This window comes from Neocloeon triangulifer, unplaced genomic scaffold, assembly GCF_031216515.1.
Source record: "Neocloeon triangulifer isolate White Clay Creek 2 clone unplaced genomic scaffold, ASM3121651v1 ptg000003l, whole genome shotgun sequence".
In the NCBI taxonomy this organism is placed as follows: domain Eukaryota; kingdom Metazoa; phylum Arthropoda; class Insecta; order Ephemeroptera; family Baetidae; genus Neocloeon; species Neocloeon triangulifer.
In genome coordinates this window covers 7,619,117-7,629,906 of record NW_026775546.1, presented here as the reverse complement: position 1 = coordinate 7,629,906, position 10,790 = coordinate 7,619,117, and the positions used below count along the sequence as shown (strand labels likewise).

At 38.1% G+C, this 10,790-nt stretch overlaps 1 protein-coding gene across 4 annotated transcripts in view; it reads right to left on the bottom strand.

Moving 5' to 3' along the window:
- Positions 1-10,790, bottom strand: part of LOC132192907 (A disintegrin and metalloproteinase with thrombospondin motifs 9-like) — a 97,449-nt gene that overhangs the window by 2,674 nt on the left and 83,985 nt on the right. For 2 of the 4 annotated variants that reach the window (XM_059613125.1, XM_059613126.1), the window contains exons 7-31: positions 10,583-10,693; positions 10,290-10,528; positions 9,856-10,008; positions 9,641-9,790; positions 8,939-9,271; positions 8,409-8,635; positions 8,172-8,348; positions 7,941-8,120; positions 7,436-7,608; positions 7,260-7,374; positions 7,074-7,200; positions 6,760-6,904; positions 6,539-6,706; positions 6,324-6,485; positions 5,521-5,664; positions 5,335-5,445; positions 4,608-4,799; positions 4,240-4,413; positions 4,036-4,188; positions 3,620-3,793; positions 3,143-3,310; positions 1,760-1,954; positions 753-1,084; positions 405-544; positions 159-352 (exon numbers count right to left, since the gene is read on the bottom strand). In XM_059613125.1, the coding sequence (XP_059469108.1) occupies positions 159-352; positions 405-544; positions 753-1,084; positions 1,760-1,954; positions 3,143-3,310; positions 3,620-3,793; positions 4,036-4,188; positions 4,240-4,413; positions 4,608-4,799; positions 5,335-5,445; positions 5,521-5,664; positions 6,324-6,485; positions 6,539-6,706; positions 6,760-6,904; positions 7,074-7,200; positions 7,260-7,374; positions 7,436-7,608; positions 7,941-8,120; positions 8,172-8,348; positions 8,409-8,635; positions 8,939-9,271; positions 9,641-9,790; positions 9,856-10,008; positions 10,290-10,528; positions 10,583-10,693 (4,437 nt within the window). The remainder of the gene's footprint in view (positions 1-158; positions 353-404; positions 545-752; positions 1,085-1,759; positions 1,955-3,142; positions 3,311-3,619; positions 3,794-4,035; positions 4,189-4,239; positions 4,414-4,607; positions 4,800-5,334; positions 5,446-5,520; positions 5,665-6,323; positions 6,486-6,538; positions 6,707-6,759; positions 6,905-7,073; positions 7,201-7,259; positions 7,375-7,435; positions 7,609-7,940; positions 8,121-8,171; positions 8,349-8,408; positions 8,636-8,938; positions 9,272-9,640; positions 9,791-9,855; positions 10,009-10,289; positions 10,529-10,582; positions 10,694-10,790) is intronic. The other 2 variants (XM_059613128.1, XM_059613127.1) reach the window with 2 other exon arrangements.

Sequence of the window (10,790 nt, the reverse complement as noted above, 5' to 3'; positions counted from 1 at the left end):
CGAAAATTTAATTCACAATAATTTTTTTCCAAGTTATTTTTAATAATGATCGCTGCAATAAGAGTTAAAAATAAGCATTATAAAATCAATTAAATCTAGAATTATTTTATTCACAAAAGACAAATTACAACAAAATTAAATTCAGTAATTTAAAATACCTCGTCAGGGTGTTGGTCCATGGAACCCCCATTGCTGATCCAACCAGTGGTGGGAGACACCCTGAAGGGCGTGCCTGACAGGTTGACTGAGAACCTGCCCTGAGGGCACAGGACGTTGCTGTAACAATCACCCGCCTCGCCGTAGGGGATGTATTTCCTGCCCCTTATCAGACGAGCAAACGTGAAGTCATCCCCTAAAATGAATTCGATAAAAACCAGTACAACAGGAAAAATGATAATTTTTACTTGTGACTTTGAGTGATTGCGGATTGAACCGGATCTTGGTGAAGACGGTCGTGCCTGACAGGCCTTTCTTCTCTTCGTAGCAAAAGTCGCACTTTTCCAGTCTCTTGCCGTCGAGCGGACAAGTGTTAGGATTTTTCAAACTGAAATGAAATAAATATATTAATTATTATTATTTATTCCAAACTTTAAAGCGATAAGTTAATACTTTTGCCATGTATCAGTGTGGAGAAAATTTTTGAAATAATTTTATTTAAAAATTAATTTAAAATTTTGGAACTAAACACAAAATTGCAGTTCAGTCCTTTCACAATTATAATTTCTTTAGAAATGGAAAAGAAATTGCCGTACCTGAGGTGGTAGAATTCTGAATAGTTCTCCATCTCGCCGGTGGGCAGGGTGAGGTACTCCTTGGGGTTGTGCGAGGTCATCTCGTGGCAGTAAACGCTGACATTCATTCCGAACAAGTTGAGTGTGTACGTGCCATCAGTGGCCACGTGTCGGTGCAGGAACTTGACCTCGCGACATGACGACGGGCCAGGGCAGCGCATCACGTTGCACTTAGCCTTGCGCGCCGGCACCTTGTCCTGGCGGCAGAAACTGTTGGGCACTCGAAGGCGGTCGTGGCCCACGCAGTGGACGGCGCGACGCTTCTTGCCGCGCTTCCCGCACACCGCTGAGCACTGCAATTTTCAAAAATTTGTAAATTTTACATTTTGTGAAAATAATACATTTTTTTAAATTTTTTCACCAGTTATGACTAAAATTGAAGTTTGTTAAAGTTACAATTTTTTTCATACACAATGCTATTAAAAGAAATACATATATTTTTTTTTTTAATAATTTAATTTATAGTAATTTAATTTTAGTCGATTAGCATGCATCCCTCTAGTTGAGAATTGGATTGGGAATCAATTTTTTGTACACAGTTTGCAGAAGACGTTTATCAAAAGAAAAAAACTTATAAAAACTAAGGCTTCTAAGGCTGTTCTTAAGGTTCGAAAATATAAGAAAAAGTTTCTCCTATTAAACATTTGAAACTCCTGTCCATCATTAATTTAATTTAATTAATAAAAACCATTGGAATCGTCTTGGAAATTTGTAAGAGATTTTATCTTTTTTATAGGTCGGTCATCTTACAACTGAGCAATTTTTTTATACCTAAGTCAACCCAAGTACAAATTCTTTGATAAAATTATCCATGATTTGAAAGTTTAATCAATTGAACTTTTCTTTTATTTAATGCAATTTTTATTTTAATTAATTTTTTTAATGAATTGGACTAATTAGAGTTTAAATCGTTTAATATCTGATAATATAGATTTTGTTTATTTGTTCATTTATTTTTGGACACTCACTGGCTTCCACGGTCCGGTCATCCAGTGGTACTGCAAAGAACAGGAATCAAGGTGACACGCCTGAGTGGCGGCCGGCTTTTCCAAATTGTAGCACTGCCCGTCAGGTACTTTGCTCGGCTCAAGCCAACCCAGCCCGACCACCTTGTGACAGGTCACCTGCCGCGTTTGCACACCAGAACCGCACGTTGACGAACACTGAAATATTAAATTTACCATGTTATTTTAGTGAAAAAATCTAATTCCTTTCAATGTTTGCAAATATATGATTTGATAAATAATGTTTTAGCATGCGAGAATAAAAATGTATTTCAAGACGTTTGTTTTGTTTTTCTCCTAAAACCAGCGACACATTTTAATCATTATACACAAAATAAAAAAAAGTTGATTTAGTTGAGGAGTTTTTTTTATGAATATGCACGACACACATTTAGCCTGGGAAATTTTATGTTGAATTAAAGCCAGCACCTGTTAACAATAATTTAGCAAGAGAGTTGAACAATTTTATTTTTTCGACTCCCCTGATTTAACGGAAGACATTTTTGGTATTAAATTATTAGCATGAATCCGCCACCATACGAAAGCCGAAAGCAGCGCAGCACCAATTTTTTAACAAATGTGGCGACAGCAGCCGCGCGCATCTACCGCATCAGTATTATAAAATTATGCGACATTCTACTGAAAAACAATATGAAAACCTGCAAACCGCAATGCATGCAGCCCTTGTAGAGAACAAACGCAGCGAATTTAGGAGGCACAGACATTTAAGAAAATAATTTTATTGTCAGCAAAAAGCCCGGTTGAAATTTTGAGAGGATGCTAAAGAAGAAAATTTCTACCAAAAAATAATGAAAAGCAACCTCAAAAACGACAGTCATGCATTTTTAAAAAAGCCAATTGAGATTTGCGTATTTATCTGCTACCCGCACAACAAAAGTAAAAAATTTTAAAATTGTTACACTTCTTGCACGAGATCTTTTAACTTTTAAAAAGTAAGTCCATGGGACTTACAGAAAAAAATTAAAAAATCACAATGATACATTTTTTATTCCTGAATGATAAAGTTAACAAATTTTTATTTGGTGACGTCAAAATTGCAATGGAAAAAGTCACATAGAAAAGGAATAAAATCTGGCAATCCGCATTTTCCAGCCAAAACAAAACCATTCTAAAATTGTAGCCATTATTCCAAATAAGTTTTCAATAAAATTTTTGACGTCGGCCACAAAATTTTGTCAAATTTCAGGATTAAAAAATTGCAAGTGTTGTCCTTCAAAAGAAAATTTTTGTAGTGCGGGTTGCAGGCAACAGTTCTACTGGGGGGAAATGAAAAAATGATATTGCTTTTGTGGGGATATGTCTTAAATGTCAAGCCGCTGAGGGTACCTCAGACCAGTCTCCAATTTGCCACGAGTACGGGCATTGGTATTTGAAACAGAATCGTGTGTCCGGCGGCTTGCGTCCCGAGCAGTGGAAGTCTTCAACCGCACCCTTGCCGCTGCTCACGCACTGCACCGTCCGCCGCTTCACGCCGCGGCCGCACCGCAGAGAGCACTAAAGCAATAAATACACAGGCACGCTGCAGCAACCTCTTTCAAAACATCCAAAAACTCATCTCACGTTTTATTTTGCAAATTATATATATGTATCAATTTTAGTTTTTCGTCTCAATTTTGAATGAGAAAAATAAAAGTCACTTATTTGTCGGTCTTTTTAATTAAACCGCCACCTATAGCTCAGCTCGTAAGCCATTCATCTTGAGACCAAGTTAATGAGATTCTTCTTCTAAATTATTAAATTCGTCATAAGTTAATTGCAGTTTTTTTTTAATTGGCAGAATTGATCAAATTTTGAAAAACTGACCTGCTCCCAGGCGCCGACCTTCCACCTGTAACCGTTGCACCTGTGGGTGTTGCACTCCTGCTTGTTGGTCGGGCGCTCGCCCACCGGACATTCTTCCTCATTCAAAAACTGGCCGTCCACAGACTGGCAGCGCACGAGCCGGTACTTGTGTCCTGTCCCACACGGACGTGAACACTGAAATATTAATAATTGTTATTTTTCAATCCCGATAAACCAGGATATAGACAAAACTTCATCCCTTTAAAGTCTTTAGTAACCCTAAGCATTTATACATTAAAATTTTAATAAATTCCTAAAAATCCACCAAAAATTAAGGAAACTTTCTTTAAAAATTTATTAGAACATTTATCAGCTCAAATAAAAAAAGGATATATTAAAAAAAAATGAGACACTCTAGAAAAGAAAATTTTGAATACCTCGCCCCACTCTCCAAAGTTCCACCTGGCATTCCGGCAGGGGATGACGCAGGGCTCAATGTCAGGTGGCGCGTCTCCGTCACACACCCCATGCAGACACCTGACCTGTCTCCTCCTTGTGCCCACGCCGCAGTCCTTGTTCACCACAATGCACTGGCAATCAGACGAAATAGAAAATTTGCAACATCAAGTGAGTGGAAGTACCTCGCCCCAAGAGCCGGTGGACCACTTGCGCTCCTGCTGGTGGAACACCATGGTGCATGGCTTCAGTTCGCAAGAATGTTCGCTCACGGGTTTCTCCTGGTTGCCGCAAGAAGTGTCCGGCAGGGACAGCCGACCCCATTCCGATTCGCAAACCACCTGTCTCTTCATCATTCCCTAAATTGATTTAAAATATTAAAATTCAGAATGAACACTTCATATAGTTTAAGTTGAAAGAGATAATTTAAAAAAGTTAAATAATTAATTTAAGCTTTACTCAAATTAAATGCTCTGCATTGGATCTTAATGTTTGGAATATGATTTTTCGAAAAAGCTTAAATAAATAAAAAAAAAAAAAAAAAATTGTGTACTTTTCCGCAGGTGGCTGAGCAAGGTTGCCACTCTCTGGGCCGCCAAGTGCCACATGTGTGAGAGCATGTGTGTTGGGTCATGGGTTTCGAAGACAACTGCTCACACAGGGCATCGGAAAGAACATCGTTGCTGTTCAGATTTAGGCACTGCACTATTCTCCTCTTGTAACCTTTGCCGCAACTCACCGAACACTGTAGTTCAAAATTGAAAATATTTAACTTCATCAAAGGAAGATTTAAAAAAGAAATAAATGTTTTATACATCTTATAGGCATAACAGAAAGTTTAAAAAATCAGTTATAGAACCCGTAAACTTTAATATTAAAATATATAATTAAAAGCACACTTTGGAGATCGCAGCTCTAGTTGTGTAAAAGATAAATTTTTTATTAAAAAAAATTCGACTAAAAATTGATTGATTGTTAAAGTTTCCAAAGTATCAGCCATCTTTTGTAATTCAGGAAACATTGAAAGGCCAAATTTAGTTATTAAAAAAATCAATCTTTAACAATTTTCCTCTACTGCGGAATTTTAATTTTTATGTAAGTTGTTTGACCGTGAATGATTTTATGATTTTAATGAAAAAAATTAAAAAATTTGATGCTCATTTTTCAGGATCGCAAAACTAAATATAATTTTGCATTTTTTTTTTAAAGTTTGAATTTCCTACTGATTTTATAATCTTTTTAAAAATTCATATATACAGAAAGATACAAAATTATCAAACCTCGCTCCACTCGCCGTCCACCCACGCAATTTGCAGGGGCGAGTGCGCCGGCACGATGACATTCTTTGCCATCAGGTCGCTCGAGTTGTGACTTTTGAATTTGACGGTTGTCTGAAACGGAAAGAGAGTATTCTAGAAATTTGGCCGTCGGCGACAAAAGTATGGCACGCGATTATTGACACACACCGTGGGACAGTCAGGCATCGTGCACGGCACCACGTTGGCCGGTTTGTCCACGTGGGCGCAAGACTCGTCAGCGGCGCTTGCCCCACCGTCGGTAACACACACCACCTGCCGCTGCGCCACGCCGGCCCCACAACTCACCGAACACTGCAAACACATACATACACAACATGCAAAACGACTGCGGAACAAAGTGAAAGAAGCAGCAAACATTTCACTTGTGGAAAAGTGAGCTATTAATTGAAAAGTGACAAAATAATACTGCATGCACAACACATGTGAGTGGCAGGTTGCATACCCTTCTATTAATAAATTTGAATTGGCTGATCTAATTCTTTGAAATTAAAAGACATATTAAAAAAGTCTGTTTTTAATCAATATTTTGCCCGAAAACACTGATTTTTATTTAATATTTTTCAGTGTCAAACTTTAAGAAGTATATTTTTGGATGCAGGGAGAAAATTTTAATTTTTAGAATCTAATCAAGGTCCGAAAATTTAATCGTGTCACTTGAATGTCTAAAAAAATTGAAATCGTCTGTCTAGTTAAAAAGTTATGTTTAAATATTTTTTTCTCACTAATTTACAACGCTTTTCATAAAAAATTAGTGAGCATTTTCTCATTTTTTATTTTTCTGATCAACTCTCATAGTTCAAATCTCCAACCACACTCATGCCACATTTTAAATTTTGGAAAATTGATGATAGAGATGGCTTGGATCAGAAAAATATACAATTTTTCTTCTAAACAAAATTTTTACCACAAATTTGTGGCTTGGTTTTATAATTAGTGTAGCAGTTACTCACAACTGAGGATGGTCCAGTTTTCCAATAGCCACAAGCTGGCTGGACGCACTCCCTCTGCGAAGAAGGTTCTGCGCCTGGACACTGCTCCGTGTTTACTTTGAAGCCGTCCAACTCGCACCAAACAGACCTCCGTTGGTAGCCACTTCCACATTTGGCAGAGCACTGGAATCGACAAGTTTAAAATTAATTCTAAGATTAATTTTAATTGATCTTACTTTGGTCCAGTCGCCAGTTTTCCACACACTATAGCACAAGACTTCGCACATCCTCACTGTGTCGATTGGATTCAGAGGGGGGCAGTACTGGTCTGGCAAGTACCTGTTTTTGTAGCCGAGGCATTTGGCGCTTCGGGTTTGATTCCCGGGATTGCAGCCGACGCCACACTTTGAAATGCAAAATGAATCAATTTATAATTATGGATTAAATCTAGACTTACTTCAGACCAAGTTCCATATTCCCATCTGTAGGTAGAGGCTGCTGGTTTGAAGAATCTGGGCACAGCTTTGACCTTTTCGCAGAACCTTTTGTCCACCTCCTTCTCATAGTTGTTGATCAAATGGATGCACCGGCTCCCTTTCCAGCTAAATTTTACAAAAAATTTAATTACTAAAAATGTAGATTTGCATGTTTTTATTATTTTAGGTAAATTGTTCCGAAGCGAAATATTCAACAGCTAACAATTCCAAATATCAGGTAAAATATCAGCACACTTTTGAAATTTTGTTAATTTAAATAATTAATAGTACTTACTAAATTTTGCAGTGTGACAGGTTACATATTTTCTTGGTCTGGGGCTTCTCCTGGGTTGAGTTGTTGCACAGGTACTTATCCACTTCAATGTTGGTTCGTCTTTCAAAACACCCCAGTGATCTTTGCTCTTATTTTCAACAATAAAGTTGATGAAAAAATTTAGTTCAAGTATTTTTAAGAACTCACTGAAGCAAGTTTTGTGGCAGGTGGACCAGTCTGAGGTCGGCTTCCAGATGTATGGGAAGTGCACCATGTACTGGTACTCGACGTTGGCCGCCACAGGGGTCCCGGCAATGAACACCTGCAAATTTGAGTTAATTTTACTTTTCCTGATTCTAAAGTTGAAGAAAATCAAGTTGGACCTCAAGTATGATGGCGACTTTGAGCGACTCAAGAGTCGAGTTGATGATTTCGACGTAGGATCGGGCGCCGTTGTAGCTGATAGGGGTGCCGGCGTCCAGAAGTCTGGTGGCGTAAGGCCGGATGTTAAAGTTGCCGTTCAGAATGTACTGACCCGTGTCCTTTAGTTTGAGCGCTGCGAAAATGGCACCACATCAGATTCATGCCTGTCTAGCAGGCTGTTAATGTCACACACCTGAATTGTACTTCTCCTCAAATTTTAGTTACATATCACAAGTTTTACATTATTTTTGCGGAATAAAAATTAATTTAATTAAATATTCCTTAGTTTAGGTTAAGCTAAGAGTTAATCATTAATCATTCTTTAAGCATAATTTAATCAAAAATATGAGCATACTAAAAATTTGAAATTCAAATACAAATTCAAGTCCATAATTACTTAAAAATAAAAATCTTGCATTATTCAACTCGTTTTATAAATAAATGAGAAACAAATTAAATTTGTACCTAGATGGATATTGTCTCCTGCAGTAACATCTGCATAATAGAGAGGCGTCTGCTTGATAAAAATACTGGTGGATCCGGCTGGAATTTCAACGACTTTTTGGTACTCTGGAATTGATCCATTGTACGTCCCAGTAACCATTGTGCATGTAGAATTGTCACCATCGCAAACCCCACAAGAATCTTATAAAATAAAATTAAAACCAAAATAAATTATATAAATTTCTCTTCTACCCAAAGTTTTGTTTGATCCCAAAATGTGGTCACAACCGGCAGGATGGCACTTGCCATTGATGCAGATGTCGTTGGTCTTCGGAGAACAGGGTGTGCCGTCGACCACCTTTTCTGCAAACAGGTGTTGAAAATCGGTGCCCTGTCTGCAGTACAACTTGCACTGGTCCTCAGCCGTTGCTTAATTTTTATAAGAAAAATGAGCGAAAATGTATCATAAAGAATACAAAAAAAACTTACAAAAGTACTTAGCAATCCACTTTCCCTCGCCGTAGCCCTTACGGAAGTTGCTGCACTGCTGGTCTCGAAAGTCCTTCTGGTTGTATGGACAGTCCTGGGTGTTGCATGAGTGATACCTCACCCTCTCCCCTATGCAGTATTTTCCGCCATTTTCTGGACGAGGATTGTCACACTCTCGTTTTGCCTGTTTGATTCCTCCACCACAAGAACGGGAGCACACACCGAAACTACAACAATTTTATCAATATTGGAAATTATCAAGCCTTTTTTGAAAAAAAAGATGGGAGATCAGAGGAATAAAATATTGGCTTTTAAAATTATTTACCTCTTATTTAATTTTTGCTGAATGCCACTAAAAAATGAGCAATATATTTTTAATGTAATAGACAATAAGTAAAAAAGCTCAAATTAAAAAAAAAATTCTAATTAATCCTACAATTTAATAACAAAATGAAAAATTTTTCTATTTTAAATATTTGATTCCTAAATTTCAATGCTTGTAAGGAAGATAATTAAAAAAAGGAACTTACGGTCCCCAAGTGCTCCAGCCGCCGTCTCTGGGGGTGAGCGCCTCCCTGTTCTTGGGAACGCAACGGCCCTTCTGGCACCAGCTGTTGTGGGCACACATGGTGCCGTCGGCCCACGGGATGTGCTGGCTGAGGCAGCCGTTCTGTTCGTCCGACTGCGCCTGGCTGCACCACAGAGAGTTGCAAGACGGCATGTACGTGCAAATCCGCGACCCAGGGCCGTAGAGCATCTCGCACTGCCGGTTGTGGTTGAAGTTTTCCCCAGGTAGACTTGAATCGACGCTCAGCGGAAGCTCCAGGTGTGGCTCGTTTTCCAGACAATAACCCTGACCTGACCTGAGAATCATCATTAATAACAAAAATAAAACTGGTGACAAAAGAATCTTTTTCTCCCAAAAAAATTGAGATTTATAGAATCAAACATTTTCCAAATGTGATTGAAGTTGAAAAGTAATGTTTAAGCAAGAAATGTTATTTCCCAACAATTTATTAAAAAAAAAAATGTAAAATAAAATTAAAGGCTATTTAAATGTTATTTTAAAATAAGTTAATAACATTATTAATTAAAAATTAAACATTTATCTCACAAAAATTTAATGTATTTTATTTTTAAATTGACAGAAATTGTTTCTGCCCTTTACAATTAAGTTAAATTTATTTGAAAGAAAAAAGGAAACCACCCAGAGAGTGTGGGAACGAACTTACTCGAGGAATTCTGTGAGATAGTGGCGGCTGCAGTTGGACCACTCCCAGGGAAAGGTGTTCTCGCCCAGCATGTGCGCCATCATGTAGTGTCTGCTCTTGGGCTCCATGAAGCGCTTGCACTGGTTGTCGTTGTCATGCTTCATATTCAGCCTGTTTTATGTTCAACACGCGAATTATCGTCTGACAACTCACTCGTCAAATCAATTAATACTTACACATGTCCAAGCTCGTGGGCGATGGTGAAGGCGGCGCTCAGCCCGTTGTCCTGCACTATCGAGCAGCTCTTCTTCGGGTTGCAAGCGGCGCCCACCTCGGCCAGGCCCAGGGTGCCGCAGCTCGTCAGGTTGTTGTACCGACACAGGTTCTCTCTATGAGCAAGGAAAACAATTGTTGCAGAATTTTTTTCATAATTTCTTCAACTCTGGAGAGATACTTCATTTAGGAATTTTCCCATTTTCTCATTCAAGAAAATAAAAAAATTAACAGTCTTTGAAAATTACTTATTGCAAATCCTAAAAATGTTATTTTAAAACCCTTATTTTCTTTATTGTTGCAAATTTTATTTTGCATCAATTTATATTCATTTCGATCCAATTAAAAGGATTTTTTTTAAGAAATCAATAAAAAATATTTTTAAGTTTATTGGTACCTTGTGAGGAGCAGGGCTGTGTCATACTGCCTTGTTCTGTCCCTGGTGTGTCGATTCTCATTTTGCCAAATGCAAAACTTCTTGAGCATCTCGGTGGCCCACACGTCATTTGAGTTGTACTTGCTCTTCCAGTACACGTCGGACGAGGCGAAAAACGACGTGTCCGCCAAATTCTCAATGTCCACCACTTTGATGTTGACGTGGTTGCCGATGCTCGCGTCTTTGAAAAGCGATGAAACCTACTCAGAATGTTCAATTAGCAAAATTTGAATATAAAATTGGAAAAATCTCACGATTGACATGAGGGTCATGACGTATTGCGTGAGGCCGTCGCCGTGATACTCGTGCATTTTGCGATCAGTCACAACTTTGACTTCTATGTACAGCTGCTTTGATACGGAGCCCTGCAGATCACCCAGAAAAATTTACATAAAAATCTTTTTCGAGATAATATTTCCAAGAAAAATTGGGGCGCAGAAACGAAAATAAGGAAGTAAAAAG